The 23,718-nt window shown below is 41.5% G+C and overlaps 3 protein-coding genes across 3 annotated transcripts in view; 2 read left to right on the forward strand and 1 right to left on the reverse strand.

The window, feature by feature from the left end:
- Positions 1–378: 378 nt before the first annotated feature.
- On the forward strand, positions 379–2,896 carry LOC117262852 (prolactin-like). Its single transcript, XM_033636015.2, has 5 exons — positions 379–388; positions 477–655; positions 803–904; positions 1,011–1,196; positions 2,487–2,896. Exons 1-5 carry the CDS (start codon positions 379–381, stop codon positions 2,694–2,696), a joined length of 687 nt encoding a protein of 228 aa, XP_033491906.1. The 3' UTR covers positions 2,697–2,896.
- A 185-nt stretch (positions 2,897–3,081) lies between these two features.
- dbx2 (developing brain homeobox 2) lies at positions 3,082–7,936 on the reverse strand. Its single transcript, XM_033635745.2, has 4 exons — positions 7,538–7,936; positions 6,354–6,437; positions 3,952–4,136; positions 3,082–3,788 (listed from the first exon to the last, which is right to left on the reverse strand). The coding sequence occupies exons 1-4, from the start codon at positions 7,809–7,811 to the stop codon at positions 3,597–3,599; spliced, it is 735 nt and encodes a 244-aa protein (XP_033491636.1). The 5' UTR covers positions 7,812–7,936; the 3' UTR covers positions 3,082–3,596.
- Positions 7,937–19,274: 11,338 nt separating this feature from the next.
- Positions 19,275–23,718, forward strand: part of nell2a (neural EGFL like 2a) — a 130,306-nt gene continuing 125,862 nt past the window's right edge. Inside the window, exons 1-2 of the mRNA XM_033635465.2 lie at positions 19,275–19,678; positions 19,943–20,071. Coding sequence (XP_033491356.1) covers positions 19,627–19,678; positions 19,943–20,071 — 181 coding nt within the window. The 5' untranslated portion in view covers positions 19,275–19,626. The remainder of the gene's footprint in view (positions 19,679–19,942; positions 20,072–23,718) is intronic.

A 23,718-nucleotide genomic window follows, 5' to 3' on the forward strand; every position in this document is an offset into this window, starting at 1 on the left:
CACTGGAGCCTGTATCTCCTTTTGTAGCAGATTTTATTACACTTAGAGAGAAGCACATTTGGACGAAGAGCTAAGCACAGTTATACAAGTTTTTGTTTATGTCATACACTGAAATGCTTATTACTTATTATTTTATTATTGCCTACTATGCCTGTCTACAGTGTGTAGTATCTTTTGCGCCTGGGTTCCCTTTGACTGCTCATGACTGAGCAGTTAATTAAGCGAAGCATATGACGTACAAAGAGAAGAATTTATCCTGTATAAACCAATTTGTTTAATCAGCAACTCCTTCACTGTGTGAGTTGGCCTTGGCAATAGTACCTCTGGTGGGAAAGGAGCTCTACTCATCATCTGGTCCTCCACTGCAAGAAAGGAACCATGAAAAAAGGTAAGATGTCAAAGTGACATATTAAATGCAAAGTTTTTATTTATATGTATTGCTATGATCTTAAGTGACTAAAAGTTTTTCCTTCCAGTTTGGCTTGCTGTTCTTTCGCTGGTGTACCTGGAGCTTTCCATGACTGTTGTCACTGCTCCGATCTGCGCCTATGGACAGGCTACATGCCATGTTCCTTCCCTGGCAGATCTCTTTGACAGGGTCATACAACAGTCCTCAAGAATGCACGGCATCTCCAGTGATCTGCACTCTGAATACGTGAGTTCTTTTAAGTCAGCCGTGACATTGACTATCCGTCACCATCCATCAATCCTTTCTACTGCCATTCATCCATCATCAGTCACCCTTGTTTGTGTTTTCAAGCACTGATATCACCACGTGTGATTCGTGTGTCCGTCTTTGCAGGAACAATATTTCTTTCCCAGGAAGAATCTTGTAGGAAAACACAAGTGCCACACATATGGCATCCTAACACCAGATGATAAGGAGAATGCTCAGAGGCTGGGGGTAAGCATTCGTCTTATTAATATTAGATATGATGATATCACTGCATGTTGTCAGAGATAATATAAACTTTACCGTCAGCTTATTCAAGCAGCTCTTTCATGTGCAGCGAGAACAACTGACGGAGGTGATTCTGAGTTTGCTGGGGGCCTGGGGCGACCCCCTGTCCCAGCTCTACCGCAGCATGTCTCAGGATCAGAATCAAGACTTCAACCACCACAGCAACAACAAGGCATTGGAGATCAGTGATATGGTGCACGAGCTGAGGGAGGGAGTGGCAATAATGGCTGAAAAGGTAAGGATCCACTCATGGTTGTAGTGATTAAATGTTACATCTGCAGTTTGTAACTTGTATAAAAATACGCTTTTGTCATATCTAAGACAAGTGTCCCTATATCCTGACAGTATTATACGAGACAGGTAATCTGTAGAAAGAAATCATGCACCCTTGCCTCCTCCTAGTGCCTTTAACAGTATTTGCAAGTATCCACTGCAGCTGAAGTAAAACAACCAATCAGAGCTGACAAATCTCTAACCCATGTCAGTCACCTGCTGCCAAACTCTCAAACTAGGCAGTGCTGATCAAATTTGAATTAAGATTTTGTGACTGCATTGCCTATTTCTCAAATCAAATGTTTTCAGAAACTTATTTTAGTGTACTGTATAACTGTAAAATGAGAAAGTTTGGTACCTGTAGCTAATCAGTACTAAAATATAGGCGAGAAACAGGCAATGCAATAACAGAATCTCGATTCAAATTTGATCAGTGCTGCCTAGTTTGACAGTTTGACCGCATCTCATGTGCAGTGACTGACGTGATTGATAGCTGGCTTAAGGATCAGGCACACTAAACCGACGTCAGAGAATGAGCAGCAACTAAAGCGGGATTTATACTTCTGCCGCAAATCAACGTGAGCAATAACTCATGCAGTTACAAAACATTTCTGCTCAAGAGCTCAATGGCTTAAAAAAATCTGATAACAACTCTGTCTTGACTCAATCTGTTTGTTTAATTTCCTCACTTGATTTGTACTTATGCCTTGAGCTGAACTGCCAATCAAAGTGACTTCATTCACCAACGGGGTCTACCGTCTCTGGTGGAAAAAAAAAAAAGCTAACAAGGGTCGATGAGAGCCAGCAGTGCGGGACACACCTGAAAAACTACGGCGACAGGCTCTCACTGACGCCCTGACACTGATCAACAGCCGACCTTCAGCTTGGTGCGACAGGGACTTTAGAGACTCCTCGGTTCTGATTGGTTGTTTTCATTCAGCTGTGCTGGGTTCTTGCAAATGCCATTAGAAGGACCAGAGGGAGGCAGAGGAGCATGATTTTTTTTCACAGATTATCCGTGTCATGTACCATTGTGTGGATATAATGGCAGTTTTAGCAAGTATGACAAAAGCTATTTTTTATAAACGTTACCAACTGCAGCATTAGGGCTTGTTTATTTGCAATGTATCTAATTTTACTTGAAATATATGACTTTATTCAAGTTTTTTTTTTTTGTGACACTGTATGTGTCCTAATGCATTCCTTTAAAACATTAATTATGTACCTGCAATGTTTCCTCTGTCTGCCTCAGATGAAGCTATCGGGAGTGCTCAGTAACACTGTGGGATCCATCGCTCCTGAGAGTGCAGTCCCGTCCTCTGCCTTTTCCTTCTACAAACAAGGAGAGCTCAACTCAGTGGACCATCATGACCTACTCCACTGCTTCCGCAGGGACTCCAACAAAATCAAAAATTATCTCCGTATCCTAAAATGCTCCATCCTTCCTGGACTGGACTGTTAATAATGATAGCAAAGCAGTCTAGTGTAGTATCTTCAAATATTAGCTGACTATAAGAGAGTCTTTTTTTGTCATTTGCCTTTAACTACATGTCATGTTCTCACTGTCCTGTAATGTGTGCATTCATTATAGAGGATTGTCCGTGCCTCTTGCAGTATTATGTCTGTATTATATTTGTCATAGGTAATCAAACAATTTTGCATTGAAGCATCGAGCATGAAAAGGCCAAAAAATAAATTTGAAGCAAGCATTATCGTTTATGGTCATTTTCTTTTTGATGGGGAGCACACGCTCTGTGTATTTATAGAAATGGTAGATGGTGTATACTGGAGTGTTCATCAACATGGAAATGTTTTTTTAAGCACAGTAAGAATAAGCAACATGGAAATGAGGATTCAGTGAAACACTTTATTTACAGTTGATCTAAGAATCCATGATCATGAAAAAATATATTTACAAAATATACTAAGTGAAATTTAACTTCACTTTTGGATCATGAGCAGAGCATTACTGTAAAGCTGACCATAACATGAAATAATAACATAACAGTCTGATATGCAGATGCTTGAAATGACGTGACTCATTTGCGCATTTAACTGATTGCAATTACAATCGAAGAGTGGGAATCTTTCCTGGAAAGACTTGTCAGTGTAATAACTAATAAATTGCTTACTGAAGCCAGCAAAACGCAATAAGATGATTGACTCAGCAGTTGAACCTAATTACATTTATGATGCAACAAGACGTCTACATGCATGGAAACGTTAATATCATCAGTGTTAGTCTTCATAGAAAGTGTATTCCATCCACATATTTTTAACACCCTCCCAGTATCGTAGCCTTTTTACTGGTTTTTGTGGATTTGAGGAAGTCCTTGGTTTACTTTCTGCTCATTACAGCCTCTCATGTGTCCCTGACACTCTTCTGTGATGGCGACCTCTCTGTTTTTGCGTCAGCGTGATGCTGTGATGGTTCTTCCTCTTCCTGAGCAAGACCTCGGGCCATGAGCTCATCCATTGGGGAACGGGTGTTATGAACCTCCTTCTCCTTACAGTTCCTCCACTTCATTCGACGGTTCTGAAACCAGATCTTCACCTAAAGCAACGGGAGAATGGAAAGGCATTGAGTTCAGCTATTGTCACGTCTGAGCTGTAAAATTAAAGGATGTATAGAGGTGTTTCTTTTTTCTGCTTAACATCTTTTAGAATCAGAGGTTAATCAGGCAAAAATGAATTGATTCCTTCCCTCTTTGTCTAACCTGTGACTCTTTGAGACTGAGATCAGCTGCCAGTTTGTTCCGGTCTGTCTTGCTGATGTATTTCTGTCTCCGAAAAGTTCTCTCCAGCTCCTTCCGTTGTTCTTCAGAGAACACAGCCCTCCTGAGGATCCCTCTGCGTGACTTAGGACTTATATCGGCAGACCACATTCGAATATTTGCTCCCTCTGAAACATAAATCATATGTTAAAGTCATACCCTTTTCCACCAGAATAAGCAGGTGTACAAAGATTTTCTTTTTAAAATAGGAGGCTTGCTAAATATAGTCAGTAGACTGCAAGGCTCTGCAGCATACAAGCATGCCTTTCTGGGTTTTTTTTTGTTTTGTTTATTATTGTTTAGTAGTGTATTATGTTCAACATTTGGACAAGCCTGAAAATAGGTTAGTAAACAGCAGGAAGCAGTGTGGAGGCAGGTGAAAATGTGATGGTGGTTAATTATTTTTATATTATTTTCCTATTAATCTCTCTTTCAGACTTGGTCGATGTTTGAGTATTGCTTGGGGCGGAGATGGATGGTATTTTGTGGAGCAGTGTTTTGATCCAAGCTGCCATATTATCATCAGCGAGATATGGGTCTTTGATCAGAAGTTGTCATTTGTGGACTGCGCAAAGTGAAGTAATATATATAACGGGGGTACAAATAGCAGTCAGGGGAATACAGAGGTTGTGTGTAGTGAATTGAGATGAGACAGCACATTACTGGCTAATCTGGCTATAGATCGTTTTGTCAAGGGTTTAATGATATAGACAGTGAGGCACAAATTTCAATTCTATCCGCAATCAGTATGCACACTTTACCAACCATACCACATTTCCTACCTTTTCAACCCTAGATCATGCCTGTTATTGTCACACTCACTTTATCACTCACATTTGATTTCTCTTTTTTCTATTTGTCCAATTTAACAAACTGGGGGTGACTAAAGAGAATAGAAAGCCTCTTCAACTGAGAAAAAGGGATTTGGTGAACTGTGAGGAGCAATCCCACGCTACTTCACTCACAGGTGCACGCACAACAAAAGTCAAGTGGAACAATTTATCCGATCCATTCAATGTTGCCTTTTTAATCTGTACGACAAATCTGCACATAGACCACCTCTGGGGAGCACATAACAGGTTTGGACATGCTTCTCACTTCTCTATTGGGACTCAATGGCTTTCACTTAAATAGCTGATTACCAGGTCATCCCTGGGCAACGTGTGTGTCTGCCCTAGTGGGCCAACCATAGAGCCCTGCAGGACACCAACAATAGAGCCGTTCAATGGAAATACCATTACTCGATGGCTCAGTGGCCCAACACTAAATCTTTTCACTTGCAGGTATGAAGCCAGTTTGTATGTGAAGATGAGCTCGAATAAGTCTATAAAAGTCACTTTCATTGAATGCTTTATGTCCTAGTCAAGAAGTCTCCAATGGGCAGGAATGAGAGTTGAAGGACAGGAGAAAGGAGGGGGGTTGGCGGACCAAGCTCTTTAGCCACACAATGGCCGGGGGATGTTCCTGGTCCAGCCCTCTTCTGTAGAGAAATGGACAAGTTTTTTGTGCTCAGCGGAGTTCATTGCTGCAGTGAAAAATTGCAGTGAGGTCGCGTGTGGATGGTGGAGTGAAAGTGCCAATTGGTCACGGCCAGACTTGGCATTGTTGTGTTGCTGGGCACTGTGGGAAAGTGTCAGCCTACTAAGAGGACTCCAGGGACCTGGGGGATGAAGGCTTTCTGATTTGTGCTGTTTTCCACAACATCTGACAGTCATCATAGGTTGCAGAAACTAATAACTTCCAATTGCTGTGGGAGAGTGCCAAAATAAGACAGCTGCTTGTCTTAATTAATTAACACTACTAGAGTGCGATGTAGCACTCTACTCAAGTCTTACGTTATATGAACTGAAACACTTCAAGCACAACTCAGAGGAAAATTTAAATATTTCACGTGCAATTACAGGTTTTCTGAAAGTTTTCAAAATTCATGAGCCTGAAAATTAAACTTGAAGCTGCTGGGATTCTCAACCAAACTTATTAATGTGCTGAGGGAGTGAGCTTTGAAACAATCTGCCCTATTCAGCAGTAGGAATTCACACCTGGTAATTATAATCTTAATATGACAGAAGACAAGATGTTTATTAGCTCTGCATATTTGTGCTAGTAAAAGTGTGTATTTGCAAGTACAAAATAGGGGGCCCCGGGGACTCTTAAAAGCCTTGCAACCCACCCCTCTTCCCCATCCTAAACAGCCGTGAATGGTTATGAATAGAGCCGTGCAGAGTTGAGCGGAGAATTAGCTCTTTGGCATTGCATCAGTAATTAGCTGTGGAAAGCATGGGAGACCCTGCTGCTAATGCTTAGAGAGTAGCTGAGGCATTGCTGATGAGGCATAAAACACTCACTGGAGAAGACAGGAGGGGGGCTGGACCCACCGCAGCATGCCAGGAGATACTGTGGGCTCCGCAGGAAAACACTGCTCAGTACACCTGCAAAGAGAGATAGGGACAGTCGGATATGGTCGTGAAGTAACCAGGTGAGGCCTTTATGATCCACAAGGGACTTTACCTGGATCACCGCCCACTTCTGAAGACACTTGGAGTCATGTCTTGTCTAACTTTTGTTATCTCAATGTTTACAGCATGAGCTTTAAGTGATGCATACTGACGCAACTATTTTTGTTTGATATTTATGTTTTTAAAACCGTGTAATCTAAGAGACAGACTCTATTTACAGATTCAGCTTGAAAATTAAATGTTTAAAAAATAACCCAACTCTGTCAGTGAACACGCTATAATCTGAAAATTAATTTAATCACATAGCTTGCACAGGTTTATAGTAATTTAATTTTAAACATTTATCTTATTTTTCTTTGCAGTCATTATTTCTTATCAAGTATCATGAATAATCTTATATGTATAATCAAAGCATTTGATCTGTTATCAAATATCAAAGTTAGAAAATGTTATTTGTCAGATTTTCTTTTATAAATTATATTTAATATATTTTACATTAAATTTCAATACATTTTGTTACATTTAGATGTACACAATCATATCAGAAGTTAGATTTCACAAAATTCTTACATCAGTGAATAAGATCTATATTCTCATTTGAAAATATGGTTCATAATGTAAGGTATAAGTTTTTCTTACTTTGGTAGTACCTGGTAATATGTACTAGGAATTTTTGCAAACGCAATGGAGGGAAATTTCAGTGGTTAATCATTTTTTTAAATCATCAAGTTATTTCATAAAAGTTGCAAAAATGGCAGCGTCTCTGTGACTTATGCTTATCTCTAACATCCTTTACCAAGATGCATATAATCTATCTAAATTCAGCTTTAGATCTATGAATAATTTCCAGCCTAAAATTGAAGAATTTATGAAATTTAACAAGTTGAACAATATTATCCTTTATATGAATATAACGAGTTAGAATGAAGAATTGTGGAAGAACAAAACCATAATTGCTATCAGCATGTCACACAGAGCAACTTTGTAACTTTTATCACATTTAAAATACCTGACATTATCTAAATATATTAGATTTAGTTTGAGGTCTGCTTGCATTAAAAAAAATTGTTTACCTTGCGGCACAAGTGGTCCTCCTAAATCTTTCCCCTGCTGGGGACTGTGGGCCTGGCTTTGGTAGGCTCCATGCTCAGACACCCAGGTTCTCCTCGGACGTTCACACGCTGCTCGTCTCAGGTATCCACCTGCCGTCCCCTCTGGACGGGCTGAAGGTGTCTGTGACTGCAGCAGATTGTCAATAAGAAAACTCTTTCCAGAGTTCCCAAAGCCTGGTAAAGCAGGAGGAGAGCCAGCCATATTCCTCCTGGTGCAGCTCTGAACTGAGACCATCCTGTTCACACAGTGACCCGAACACTTGAGTTCCCTCTTCAGCAGTCACAGCTCAGTGACACTAAATTCTCCTTTAATCCCTTCTTGAGTGACCAGGCCAACTTCATTAAACTCTGAGGAAAACAAAAGTTCTCTGCTCTTCCTCTTTCGGGCCTGCACTTTGCTACGGGGCTGCGTCGTGATTGGCTGAGAGGCTCTAATGTGCTTCTCAATTCAGATAAGGCTGGGGCCTTTCTGGAGTGGCAGAAGGTGGGTCTGGCTCATTCATTATGTCAACTAGCCTATTAAATGATAGACACCAGAGACAATGAACTGCTGGCCAAAGTTTAACATGCACCAAACAGTCTTCTCCAGTAGTAAATAGTTTTCTCTTTTCTCCTGCCTCCCATTGTGCCTCATTCAAACCCCTGAGCAGTTCATTTGCAATGTGCTTTTTTTCAGTTTCATTCCAGAAACATTGCTCTGTGAGGGTTTTCAAAATAATTAAAATACAGGCCGTGTTGGTGTGAATAAATATGGGGAGACAGGATAATGTAATTGAATTTCAAAACAGGACATTTTCTCCTGCATGAAGCTGATGAAAGGGAAAGTTTGACTTTCTTTTAAGAAATATGGCATTACACAGCCTTACAAGATGACTACATTATTTTTCAAGTAATTCTTCACCCACAAAATGACCATTTGTATATCAGTTAATCACCCAGTGTTACCCTTAATTTGTAAAGAAAACTTTTTTCTCGCCTGCCTTCATGGAAAACAGCACATGTATTATTGATTGATTTGGGACCACATTTAACAACAGCAAACTACATCAAACGTCCCTTTACAAAGTCTTACCCAACTCGTGCAGTATAATCCAAGTCTCATTTCTCCAGTTGTGTGCTTAGTACTTCCCAAACACATGCATTTTCACTTGCACTTTAGTATTTGAGTCAGGTGTTGAAGAAAGCAGAGATAAGTTTCACTTTCAATTTGGTTTAAATAGTAGTGTTTAACAAAAATCTTATTTTATTTATTTATATTTAACCTTTATTTAACCAGAAAAAACCTCTTGAGATTAAAAATCTCCTTTTAAAGAGTGTCCTGGCAAAGACAGGCAGCAACATAAGTTACAGACAGACAATGTGGAAGTAAAATACAGAATAAAAATGTAAATCTCTAAAACAAGCAATATAAAACACAAAACCAAAAAGTGTTAATATATACTAGAAATAAACCATAAAAATGAGAGGAACCAATGAGTGCAACTTTAAGCCCTTCTGCAGAGGATTCCACACATGAAGAGCTGCATACATAAATGCTCACTTGCCAAACTGAGAGAGAGAGCAGAGAGCAGCCATTTTCATTTTTTGCTCAATAGCTTTGTGAACAAGAAAATGCCAATGAAAAAGTCTACGAAATTGTAAAGAGAGCCAGCCAACCTGAGTATACAGGATACAGTGATGAGTTAGGGGCTTACAGTTGGTAATGATCTCTGAGTCCAAATCATGCAAAAATTCCATAAATTTCATGCATTTGGAAAGGACTGACCATACGATTGGATAAATTAGACTTGGATTATCCTGCAGGAGTTGTGTCAGAGTTTGTAAATGTATGTTTTGATACAGTTTTGCTGTTGTGAAAGTGGTTCCCAATCAATCAATAAATCATAAGGTTCCGTGGAGGCATGCAAGAAACAGTTAAAAATTCTTCACAAATTCAAGGTAGCACAGCATGATGGATTTACAAATGGGCATTTGGTGAGTGAAGTATTCCTTGAAAGTTTAATTTCTCAATCAGTTTAGTGTAAACCTAGCATTTTTCACTTGTGTGCAATGGCCACATAGGAATGATATTTATAATTCCATATGACATACTAAATTCTTTAAAATGAAAGTTATAAAATTGAACATTATATAGAAATTAAAATGTTTTTGTGGATGCAACTGTGCTTCACGTGATAGTCACAGACTCAGAGACAGTTTTGACATTGTGTGATGTTTCTATATCACAACAATATTATTGTATATTGAACAACACCATGTCACAACAAGATCTATTTAGGAATTAAAAGCATAATTGGTAACTTTTGGGCTATGTAGTTAAGTTTCCAGTCAGACAAAAGTTTTATTTTACCTTTACAGAGGTCTTTAAGTCCTGATAGGATTCAGTTCTAGGTTGGCATTGAGAGATCCATGCAGCTCCACAGGCAGCGGACTCAACCACTTAGATATTCAGTGCCAGTCTTCAGTGTAGTGGGGGCATATGCTCAAGGGCGTAGGTTTTGTTTCCACTTTGGAGGGGCACATATGGAACAGGGGTTGGGGGTCCTCTGCCAGAAAAGTTTGAGCATCTTACACTTGATTTTATGAACTCTGGTGAAATTTCATGCACTGATTTGTGCCTTTTCTGCATCAAATGTACTATTAATTGGGGAGAAACAAATGCACACATTCTAAATGTTGAGGAGGATGTGTCCCTGCAGGCCCCCCTCCGAAATCCACACATACACATATGCTGCATATTTGAGGTTTGCAACTGTAAAATAAAACCGGTCACGTGAACACACACACATGCATGTAGTAATGTTTTGGTACAAACACGTCCAATGAGAGGCTTGTGTAACCTTTCACACTGCAACTAATGATCCTCAGCATCATAATAGAAAGTCCAACAAGAGGGGCGACAGACCCGGAGTTTAGGCACAGTAAACAGGCATATCCACACTGGTCGGGGGGGTTGTTGAGGGGGGGGGGGGGTGTCAGGGAGCTCCAGTCTGCGCGTGTAGATACCTCATGCTGAGCATGGAAATTGGCCCAGACAGCTCGGCCTATTGTGCGATGGCCAGGGAGCCAAAGGTTGCTTGTAATCAAATTTGAGGTTTTATTCCTCAGACTGGTGGAGAAGGCATAGCACGCTGTCACATGATGAGTGTTAGCATGACTGTGCGCTATCTACTTTTGTTTAGTGAGTGTGTGTGTGTTAACATGCTCCACATGGAACGGTGGCTGTGATAGTACCCCAGGGCTTTTTGTTTGGTGGAGAGTCATTTGTTTATATGACAGAGCAAACAGAAGGGAACCCCAGACTGCTCTCTGTGCCTTTATTTACAGTATTTGTTTACACTTTGAACGGACCCTGATAGTGGTCAACATATGTTTTATGTGATAACATTGAGGATATTTGCTTAGTTCATTCTCACAGCCACAGTTTCTTTCCACTTCAGATAGCCTTTTAGCAACGATAAGAACGTGTAGAAACTTTAAAAGTTGTAACAAGCACTTCAAAACCAGCTAAAAGCATAATTAATTCCTTGTAGAATCATATATTTCTCTGTGTTCATCGACAATTTAGGGAGAACCGGTCTCACACAACTTCTGTGCACATTTTAAAAGGCATCGCTAAGAGCGTATCATCATTAAGATTCACCACTTTGTAATTAGCCAGATTCCAATAGGGCTCTCTAGGAGAGGGAGGTATAATTAGGCTATTCTTAAACAGTGGGTCTTGGAAACACCCTGAAGCAAGTTCATGTGAATTTATTTGATGTCCATCTCTTTTCAGAAATGGAGGGAAAAAAACAGGGGTCCCTTCATTCAGCATCCTCACAATGGCCCTGTTGAAAGCAAGCACTCTGCAGACCGGCTGAGATCCCTTTTCTCTCTTTTTTAACCCCACTAAAGCTCTTAAAAAGATACCGGCCCATTGCACACGCAATTGATATTCCACCACTCGAACTTAATATCGTGAATGGAGGGCCAAGCTCTATGAATCAGGAAGACAATGCGCTTAGCTTAGCAGCAAACTGGCACTTTGTGTGCGGTGTCTGTGCCTCAGAGGAGGAAGTTTCTAATGTGAGCCTCACAATTGTGTGTCTATAGAGTTCTAATGAGCTTCTGTATGCTGAGTGAATGGCTGCTGGCCATTCACCATGAGGGCCCAATGAGCCAGCTCACTGCACCCATTCACAATAGGATCCAGGGGGAATGGGAGTGGCTGTGTTGAGCAACTGCACTGCGTGGACAGTCTATAAAAGATCAACGTACGTGTAACCATGCTTCGATTAAGAGTATGTCCATATTAAGACGCTTACATTTAAAAAAATCTTTTTAGCTCACTTGCAGCCCTCTGTCCGTGCTGAACTAGTGTTTTTCCTCACCCAAAAAGGGAGCCTTTTCATAAAGTCAACCAGAGTGGGTAGATGTTAAAATGCCAGCTTGTTCTTTTAGTGTGTGTGTGGGGAGAAAATGGAGCTTTTCCCAAACAATGACGTAAGCCTGCCCACTCACACTTTGGGGGGGTTGTGCGATAGTAAAGTTGGGAAAAGTAAAAAAGTACATCAGCATGTGGCTTTTGGAGCATGTTAACGTCAAGCTCATTAGTGATGTGAACTTTCAAGGAAATGTAACCATAATTACTGCACACATTATATTATGGGGTTATTTTTAATTACTTAAGTTACAGTACTATTAATAATGGGTACAGTATTTATATTTAAGCAGCAGCATTATTGAGTTACTGGTAAATTATCATTTAATTGTCAGTGTTTAAGTGGAGTTAAGTGTGTTCCCTTGGGTATGAGCTAAGTGGTTCCTACCTGCCCTTGTTTTGTGGGGACAGGTATGAGTGATACTCAACAGTTACGAGACAGTGAAGTAAAGTTGCTGTACCCCAAAGTTGGGATGTGCTAGCACTGTCTTGTCGTGTTGGTAAAAATTAAATGAAGAGGAGGAAACAAATGTTGTAGCCTCGCTAATTACCCACAGCCCGGAATAACTTGGGAACACCAACGATCAAGAAAAGAGGGTTACAGAAATATGGAGTTGATATTTTACTGGATATCTTTGGTTTATTTTCATTCATTTATTTTAAGAAAAAATGCTCCTTAACCAAGAGAAAACATTTTTAGAAAACTTCATCCATTGTCCTGGACCACAATTTTATTTTTTACATTGAAACTGATTGATTGACAACATGAGGTTCCGCAAATTGCTCCACTGACATTTGGAAACTGTTTGCTGTTACACAAAGACACATAACCATATATGAAATGCCGGTACATGGCATTCATCAGCAATGATATCCTTGTGTTCCAGCATGATACTGCACAAATGATGTCATCAGGGTAAAGGTAAACCTTCTCTTGAACCGGTCCAAGCATCATCTAACCTTTAAGGGAGATCCTGGAGCACGCAGTCTAATTCTTGTCATTCTCTCACTCTCTACCTCATCCCTGCAGTTACTTTGTGTTGCCTGTATCTCAGGTCATCAAGTAGTTAGCCCTGGGATGGTCCAAGGGTGCCACTGTCTGTTTCACCTCAGTACTGCTCCACTCTGGTATCGTCACTGCAGTTCACCGCCATGCACACAAGATGGCACTGAGAGAATGAGAACCATGTGTATCTCAGTGGAGTGAATGACATGGCATAACATTGTTTTATATTGTGTATTTCTTATACTACATCTTGTTTTAATTTTCCCACACTTATTTTAATATTATTAATGCAGTTCTTTGTATTGCATTGTTTTGTTGTTCTTGTAGTCTTGCAGTGACCACACAAAATTATATACAACTGGTGGCTGTGCAATGACATCACCCATGCTTAAAGATATACTATGCAGGATTGTCAGTCAGTGTTTGTAGACACACTCGCCAGCAACAGTGAAGTAAAAGCCATCTCGTATTTGGCGTTTGGTCTCGCTTTATTTGTGTTCTTTCGGTGCCGTGTCTCTCGGATGCCTGCTGCTTACAGTCTGGCACCTGGTCGCTACCTTTTTATAAACCCCCACCTCACCTGAGCTCCATAAATGTCACACACACAGAAAATAAGGAGAAAATAAGACAATACAGGCAGAGGGGAGAGACTCTGCTGAACAATACACCGCCACAAGTGATAATTGAGAGGGATTACTGTTTGAATCTATACATTGTTCTTAGTGAAATCCAGCAGAGTATGTCTTAAACAGTGAGTCGTAATGTAGTCAGTTGTTAAATGTACAGACTCTCTTTTGTCAGCAAAGTTATACTTTTATTTCCACTTAAATTGATCATAAAATGTCAAAATGGTGACAATGAATATGAAGCACTTTATTGAGCAGGCAGACGTAATGAACCATTAGAGCGTACAGTTTTTAATATGACTCATGAATGTCTGATTTGAAAGACAGGCAAGGTCAATATAACATGGAATTATGAAACCAGTGAATCCCAGGAGAACCCTGTGGGAACAATAGGGCCAGTTTCTCTGCAGTTCATTCCAATTCTGGCACAGATACTGAAAGCAATTCCATTTTGTCTATGGCATTAGTGTGTCTATATGGCGCAGTCATGGCCAAAGTGAATAAGCCTTTGAGAGCTTTGCAATGCATCACCCATCTGGATCTTTTAGAAAAAAAAAGACTTCCACTATTCCACTGCCCTTGTCCTGGGAAATTCAGTGTGTGCATGTCTGTGTGTGTGTGTGTGCGCACAAACAGCAGGAGAATAGGTGTGTGTTCATACTGTGTGCGTTTATTACTTTTCATTCTTGGCTGGGCACATGCTTTAATGACTCTTATTTTCCTGATGGCACTTTAGGAAATGACAACTTGTGGGTAATACAAAGTAATTACATCTCCTGTGTCTGTACCCAGAAGAAATCTAGTATTATTAATAATGAATAGAGGGTTGGAGGCCCTCTCATACACCAGATGTGACACTCTGCCACTGCAGAGCCATTGCCTGCCTTTGTTTTATTGACAACAACCGCCTATTAGCTGCACACTGTGGACCTATGAACAAGTATTGGAGACAGATAAGGGCCTATTTGTCAAAACATGTCCGTTCTACATGAATCATTATTAAAACAAAACATGTTATTGGCATGAGTGAAAACCGGATCGAAGGGGAGGAAGGGAGGGGAGGACTGATATGGTGTTAATCTGGAGTCCTTGGGAAGGAGCTGAGCACCACACAGGATCTAGAGCTGTTCCTATAATCATATCTGCTGGCCTGCACTTGTTAGCCTACATCAACAGACCAGCACAGCCAACAAAAGACTTTCCCAGCAATCCAGGGATTGGCTGGGGTTTGTTATGGGATCGTCTCTGAACAGGCCATTACGAAGAGGCTTCGATTCATGTCCATCTGGCAGGAAATTTATTAGCATTCAGGGAAATGTAACTGTTCATCCTCCTCTTTTTTTTTTCTTTTTTTTTTTTTTTAGGAAAAGAACAAAATCATCACTAGCGTGGCATGGCCGCTGATAAAACGGTTATGTTTCAAAATGGTAATTGGTCCCTTGGATGAAGAAGATGCAAGACGCATAAACAAATATTCAAAGCACAAAGCATCTGTGCTCTATAAAAAGACATTAACAAGGCTGAGTCACACAGACAGCCAAGCACTTCATTTTAATTCATTTTCATGCCACCTGCCGAAAAGCCAAACTTCAGCTTTACTGGATGATTTAAGAAACTGAAAGAGCAAAACTGTACGCTTACAGTAGGTCATAACTCTGATCATAGGACAATTTAAATGTTCAGTGTGTAGGATTTAGAGGATATGTTGGCAGAAATGGAATATATTATAATAAGTATGTTGTTGTTTTAAGTGTATAATCACCTGAAAATAATCGTTGTGCTTTTGTTACCTTAGTATGAGCTGTTTATATCTACATAGGGAGCGGGTCCTCATCCACGTAGTCCGCATGTTGCATCGCCATGTTTTAACAGTAGCCCATAACAGACAAACCAAACACTGGCTCTAATTAGGGCTATTTGCATTCTCACATTGGCCACTGTAGTTAGAGCACGGTCTCACTCCGAAGTCGTCGAAATCTGGCGCTTGGGCAGTGACTTGCCACGCCAGAAACCAACGTAAAAAGGCGTCCTTTAACGTCAGCATTATACGCGGCCGGTTGCCTTTAAAGTTTAACGCTCCCCTGCATCAGGGGGAAACGCAGCAGGACAAGGACCAAAGTTAAGATGGCGAAAGTGTGGCTAGGGTGGGCAGGAGCAGTGGTGGATGGGTCCAACAAACACCGGCTTTCACCCAAGAGAGCGGTGTTTGTGTCCTGTAAGATTCTAAAGCCAAATCCTGTTCTTTTTTCCTAAACCTAACCACTCGCTTTTGTTGTTGAGAAAAAAACCCCCGTCAATTTGCAGTGTTATACCGATGTGGTGCGTTTATTTTGAAAGAGACTGTATGTAAACATTAAATTTCCTGTGAAAACGGAAGTGTATTTTAAAAAGAAGACAACGCATGTAACAGGCAGAACTTCACAGGGCGGCCCAGAAAGTCAACAACCAACGCACCCAGGGAATTTTACACGTCGTATGTGGACGTGGAAAGTCCATGAGCAAACATCAATATGTGATGAGGTCGGAGTGAGAATGTGTTTGTAGTTAGCAGTTCCTCCAGGATGAGCAGAACAGTCTTGAAAAAAACACTGTTTTCTTAATGTGAAACTACTTTTTCGATGTTTTTACTGCTTTAAATCACAAGGTCAATTTGTTTTTGGGAGGAAGAGGAAGACCTCTGTGAATATTTCGGCTTAGGGTAAAAACCTCCCAAACAGTTAACACTGGGGGAATCCTCTAAAAGGGAGTTCATGCTTGGCACATGGGAGAAGTTTCAACTGGCTGCAATCTGCAATCCTCACCACTAGATGCCACTAAATCCTACACACTACTCCTTTAAGCATTTATGGCACACTGGTAAACTTAATGCTTTAAGACAGTTGGTATTTTTGCTAACGATCTCTGTGCTTCATATGAAGACAGATGGTTGGAAAGATGAGTAAAGGAGGCCGTCTACATCAAGCTGGAACAACTATTCCTGAGCAGAGGAGGGTGTGCTGCAACACCACTTACCTCCTGCTCATAATACTGTCTCAACATTCCTTCTTTTTACAGCAAGTTCGAATTTCATTCATTAGACACAAGGCTATCATAATTGCCATTTGACTTTGACAACTTCCATGACCTCATGTAACATCAACATGAACCCAAGAAAGAGGTTTAAATGCTTGGCGGACTCTCCACCTGTCGGGAGAACAGGTGAAGCGTCTTGGATTAATGCTGGAACGTCTTCAAGAGACAGCAAACCCACCTGTTTATCACACTGAAACATACTCATAGAAAATAAAATGTGAATCAGAAAGACAGAACATTGTAGTGAAGGAGAAGTGTGTGCTCTCCAATTAAAGGCCTTTTTGGTCTGCCTCTCCTTCAGCAACTGCACAAGGCGTTTCACATTTCTGCTTTACAAGACATGACTCCCAACCCATGTCCCCTTCAGTAGACTGCTTTGCAGTATATTTATGCAACCCAAGAAAGCACCTCGTGGCTCGACTCTGGATAGTATTACTGTCAGGAGCATCCTTAAAACCTCATACTCCTGCAGCATAAAATAAGATTGAGCCAAGCCACTGAATCATGAAGGTTTGGAAATGTTGAAAAAAACAAGGTCAGGGCAAAATTTTATTCAACATGCTTCCTGCTGACTCCAGTACTGCCAATTTTTTCTCTCTGGAAAGCTAATATTTTTTTTTATTAAAAACAAGATATTTACTGAATGAATTGGTTTACTTAAAAGGCCTTGACTCCAACTGAAACAGGTCACATTTGAGCAAGTTGTTTCAGTTGCAATGCAGCAGCTGACAACTAATCTCTATGTGATAACTGTGTGGTAGGCTAAATTTAACTCATGAACAAAAGCTTGTAACTTACACCCCTGGCTTCATAATGTTTGCCTTGTCTGTAATAAGTCTGTGTTTTTACCCCCTAAATTTAACATTTGAACTTTAAATATTGTCATGAATATTAAGTTGTAGAGACATAATTCAGACTTCAAACTGTGCCAGTTGTTTTAAATACAATACAGTGATGCCAAACAATTATTTTTAGGTCCCTACTTCCCTAAAAACCTCCTAATATATATTTTTAAATATTACCCAAAAAATCTGGTACTAATGAAAGGAAAAGAGAAATTGTTATTTTAGTCACATAAAATTAGTTAGTTGTCCTGAGTTTAATAGAAATTGTTGCTATCCAGAAGATTTTATAATCGAAAGAACTTGATTTAAACCCAACTGAACGCTTTTCATAACTAATTTATTTTTGAAATGTGAGGATTTAATGGCATCTGGTGAGTTTACAGAACTGAAACCCTTCCTGTGCGCCAAGTGCAAATGTGTGAATCCTAGAATAGCAAAGGAATGACCCGCCCTACTCTTCCTCTGACTGGCTTGTACTCGTTGCCTTCATAGGTGGGATTGGTTAGGTTAAGGCCCCGTTCATTCCTATGAGAGTTGCTCAGTGGCACATGAAGCCAAAATAGTTCAACTGCAGTGTATAAAATTACCTGGATGATCGGTGCTTCTTCTGCATTGTGTGGCCCATAGAGCAGGCACACTAGAGACTTACGGTGGCCAAGTGCAGCCCAGCATTATACTTTTGCTGGCTGAACAGCTAACCTCTTGTTAAGTGCTTTAGTAAGTTGAATGGGGATAGCATGATTTAATCTAAATCGACTCTTCTAGGCTTTAGAAATCTTATCGGACCAATCTAGTCAAATCCTGATAGTGAAACGAGTCGAGATAAAAAGTATTTTTGGGCCGCAGGGCATCATGTGACAGACCCCGGAAATTACAGTACCACTTTTTGGCCACAACAAAAATTGGCTTCAAAGCCCTGAAAATAGAAGCCCTGAAATTCTACACACTGGACCTTTAACTCTTCATATGTTGGATTATATTAGCTGTAGACAAATGGCACACTTATACCAGTGGCGTAAGGAGGTCACAACGGGCCTTAGTGCACACTATCATGCATCTATTGTCTTGACACAAGTAGAGACTTGACATTAGACATCATCAACATATATATTACCCAGCAGTCATTGTTGCATATCTGACAAACATATCAAAGAAAGTAGGAAATTAATCATTAAATGTAAAAGTTTTTATGGTATATTCATAGATTTTGAGCTTATATAGAAAAAGCATGTAATTTTGTTTTACTGACTTTATAAAAAAAAAAAGATCACTTGCAAGGGCCCGCTCTCTCTATGGGCCCCTCCACCCCAGGGGCCCCTGTGCAATGGCACTGACTGCAGACTGTCTGTCTACACCCCTGCCTACACACTCCTCTAACCTGCTGTGCACTGCATTTAACTGGAATTAATCTGTCTAGATGTTATCATTTTGCCAAATCACGTAGTTGTTTCCAGGAAACCATTAAGGAATTTACCAGGAATTTACCGACCCGAAAATTATTTTCCCCATCGGGGACTGAAGTGCCCTGTAAATATTTTCTCCTCTTGGCAACAGGCGTGGCTGCGATCAATACGAGCAGCATAGTTTGGATTAATCAATGTTTTTTTCTTCTCAGGCCACAAGGGGGCTTCATTGTCCCTCTTTCTCTCTTCTTCCTCCTGTCTGACTCCTCGACAGGTTTCCCTCCCTTCCCCTCCTCCTCCTCTCATCCTCTCCCTCCACTCCTCCTTCAGCGGCCGCAGCTCTTCATTCACGCTGCTGTAGGAGCGTCTGTTCAGCTGGTGAGGCAGCGGCAGCTCGCTTTGTGCATCCTCTGTTACCCACCTGTGCCGCGGACGGTGCTGATGGAGCAGACCCTGCGTTACATGGAATAATTTGCACACTGTTACAGCTTTCTTCCTCTATCCGGATTTGCTTCCTGCATCATCGGGCATCTAAAGTTGTGATGATGCCTCCGCTCAGCATTTGGGATTGGTAATAGCCTTCTGCGCGAGGGTGATACATCATTCGCGTGTGACTGAACAATACTGTCTCTCGGAAGTGGACAAAACATGGACTAATTTTTTTATACATTCACCATGGGATTATTACAGCTATTTCTGGTTCTCGGCATATTTTGCGCCTCCTCAGGTAGGACACAGGGCTGTCACTGTTTAACCATCTCTTGCAACATGTAGCTGATAAGATGAGATAATTGCATGATGTGTTGTTTTGGATAATTTGCCACTTAGGTTTCTTAGAAATAACCAGACCTACTTGATCTAGCAGCTTGTACACAGTACAGTAACCTCCCATCTCTTCCCCTGACACCACCAGGGGATCATTTTTATAGCATCACAGGTGTCCTTGCCTGCTAATAACAATGACAATCTTGTTTTTGTGTTTGCAAATTAGTTGTAGGCTTTGGGGTTGACCCTGCCCTGCGCATCAGCGTGTTTGATGAACTAACGCTTGGAGAAGGCTTTGATGGAGTTACTCAGGTCCAGGGCTTCCACAGCGAGTCTAGAGCTTTCCACTTCCAAGGTACAGTAACACACACTCCTTGTGTTTTTGTTCATAGATGGAGAGATAAAGCTATCCAGGTGAGGCAATGTGCATATGAAGCAAAGCTGCTTTTAATGAAAAGTCACAAACACTGCTTTCCTTTTAATATGTCTGTTTAAACAACTTGTATGACTGACAGAATGCAACCCATTAATCCACAGATCAGCCCCTGTAGTGAGATGTTAAAATGTCACATCATCTGATAACACTGCAACCCTTATGCTTGTATTTAAGTCTTACTGTCCGTGGCACAACTGTGTAAGAGACTGTCAGCAGCAGCATGGATTTTCCTCTATAACGGGACTAAGCTCGGGGGCCCTCAGATTGCCACCTGCCTGAACAATAGGCAGTGTTATGTCTTCATGAAAAAGTGCGGGTGAGCAGGGCGAGCAGAAGGGGAGAGGCGGGTGAATCACGCAAAGAATCATTGACAGATTTAGCATAATCTGATTAGGCAGGGACAAAACCCTGCGTTCACGGAGACGCATGATGTGAGTCAATGGGCCCCTCGCTAGAATTTACCCACTGGTGATCTTCTGGAGTGTTAAAGCGGTCTGAACACTTACACTCTGTAACCAAAATATGAATGGGAAGAAGAGTGAGTCAGATGTCCGTGTTGTCAGTTGTAAGGCGGTGTGTAGGCTAAATACGTTATCATTGGCATTTAGTAAATGGCACTGTGCAAAATGGAGTTGTCAAAGCCGCGGTCGTGCTTGACTTTTCTATGCACTGTTTTTGCCAGTGTTACATCTCTGTCGCTTGATGTCAGAACTCTCATTACAGTCCAAATGAGACTGTTAACAGCTCCCATCACAGGGATGGAGATGTCTATCGTAACCCAGCCAAAAGTAGCGACAGAGGAAATTGCTTTTGGCTCCCCGGATCAGTGGCAAAACCAAAGACGTGGCAACATTCGAGTCTTCACAAGGAGGATCTCTCAACACAGATCACCAAAGTGACAGTGTTGTTGTGGGACAGAGAAACACCACAATCATTTGTCGACATTTTTTTTCTCCCTCCCTCCTCCTTCCTGATATCTTCTAATCTCCCCGCACAGCCGCTGAGACAGCAGCACTTCTGCATGGAGCAGCAACTCCAGCATCTCTGTGAAGGCAGGCCATTTGATGTCCTCTGTGTAGACAACACTCAGAAGTGCGCTACCCAGGCAGGTAGCAAGAGGGAGGGAGGGAGGCTACAAGGAAGAATTGGAGAAAAAGAGAAACAAAGACAGTTATAGGAAGAAGCTCCCACAGCTTTTGTCACGAAATAGAAAAAAACACGACCGGCACCTCTCTGTCATTACGCTCTCTTATTTCCCTGCATTACCTTTGCTAAGTACATTCAGCCACCCCGTGCAGAGAAGGCGCCGTGTTATTTATGGCAGTGCTTGCCTCCATCCTTCATTTGGGATGTCTATGTTAAGTCAGTGATGTTGGGTGAGGGGGAGGCGTGCCGGCAAAGCAGACCTGGGCCTCTGCTTGTTTGTGATCAGAAATAGACGGGGAGAGGCACATACTGTAGAGGTGCGGAAAGAGTGAGGGAGATATATGGAAAGAGAATGAAAGGAAAAAAGAGAAATGGGGAGCAGAGCTGTCTACCAGCTGTTTGATAGACTGTGCTGATTCCACATGTATGGATGCTCGGCTGGTTGGGACCAGCAGACAGGCCCACGGTGACATTCCGACGCTCATTAGATAGCAGGCAGAACACATCCATGGCTGTCCCCTCCACTGCCTGCCTGCCTGCCTGCCTGCCCGAAGGGAAGGCTGTTATCTGTGGGTACTAGGTGGAGGCAGGAGGAGGGGTAGCGGCTGAGAGCTGAAAGAGAAGAGGCAGGGGGAATATAGATATGTGTACATGTGCATGTGTGTGGATAAGCAATTGTGGTGTTCACGTTGCTGTATCTTTGTATCTCTGTCTGCCACAGTATGTTTTTGTGTATCTGAGAAAGAGGAGAGCAGTGAGCAGTGGGGGGATTGCTGTTTAGCGCCCCCCCTGCTGATGCTTTTGAAGGTAGCTGTCAGCGCTACATTTCATGGCATTAGGAGAGGTGGACCTCAGGGACGGGCGTAAAAGAGAGGGAGAAAAGCCCCCGGGCTATGCTCCTCTCATGTCCTGACGCCAGGTGATGCTCAGCCACGCCACAGAATCATCAGATCATTAGCACTCCCTCCCTCACCTCCCACTGTTTTTAATATCTAGACATCCAGATATCTATCTGTCTCTGTATAAACAAGCACAGGGGCCACACCCAGAAGCACTCCCTTCCCCCAACACACACACCAATACTCTCTCCCTTCTCTGGCTACAAGCGTATGGACCAAACTCATTCGAAGTGCAAACAACACAATTGCTAGAAGCATCCTTTCAGCTGCAGAGCAAGACTCCCCTGTAATTGTATCTCTGTATGTGTATGTGAGCCCTGTCAGAAGCATGTTCCCTGCTCAGACTGTTTGAACACTGCCAGCGAGGTGTTTCTGTGTATGTTGTGGTGATTATGTCCCTGGCTGCAGCGACACTGAAGTGTAACGGGATGGAAGAGACTCATTTATAATACAGCAACACTGTGTGTGCGAAGGAGGGAGGAAGACAGTGGGGAGTATGTGTGAATGTGAGTTTGTTATCCTGCATTAATATGTGTGTAACAGATTGAATAGGAAAGACAATCATGTGTTCCCACTGTAGGGGCTACACTTGCCAGCTGCTAGTAACTATACGATACACTGGAGTATTGGGCTGTATAGCAGGATGTAATGCAATGGGGTGGGAGGGCAGCTTAGTCCTGCAGAGCCCAGATTTAAGCGTCTGTATCAGAGAGAAGCTTCTGTACTCTGCTGAATTGTATTGAGCAGATACAGAGGGAGCTGTTTTGGAGCTAACTCAACACTAAAAGGAAGCACAAAAAAAAAAGCAGAATTAGCATTTACGTACAGGAGTCAATAAGGTAATTAGCACTGACAAAAGCGGTTAGTGTAACATTCATGGTAAACTCTTTTTGTCCTGCAAGGTGCTTTGGATTAGAGCCGCTACTGCCAAATGTCAGTGCACCTATGGTTCCCATGTTTAGTACATTTTGTCTTGTTGCAGTTCCTGTTGCACAATGCACTTTGAATACACAGAAAAAAACTCTCCTTATAGAAAGAAGCAAAACATAACTGAATGCGGATGTGTGCTAGTATCATTCAAATAAATATGTACATACAGTGAATAAGAAAAGATAAAGATAGCACAGCACTCTAGGCCTTAAAACTACTGTGTTAAATGACTTACTGCTTCAGGGATTTGGTATCCAACCTCCATAAAATTGGGTGAGTTGCAACAGAGAAGTTAAAAAAATAGCAGGAAAGGCTGCTAGTTTGTAACAAAGGTTTTTATTTGTATTCTCCAAACCCAAGTGACTCTGCTGACATCACTCAGGTTATCTTCTTTTAAACTTTCCCCTCCTAAACAACAGGCGGTGTCGTATTTGTGACGAGTAAATTGGCTTTGACTTGTTCAAATAAACACAAGAAATTTGTGCTCTAGATAAAGGATCAGCACTCAGGAAATAACCTCCTAAGCCCTATGATAAGCTATTATGGCAAGGCTTAACTATACAGACCAGTGAGCAGTGATAACTAACACGT

Source organism: Epinephelus lanceolatus, chromosome 5 (assembly GCF_041903045.1).
Source record: "Epinephelus lanceolatus isolate andai-2023 chromosome 5, ASM4190304v1, whole genome shotgun sequence".
In the NCBI taxonomy this organism is placed as follows: domain Eukaryota; kingdom Metazoa; phylum Chordata; class Actinopteri; order Perciformes; family Serranidae; genus Epinephelus; species Epinephelus lanceolatus.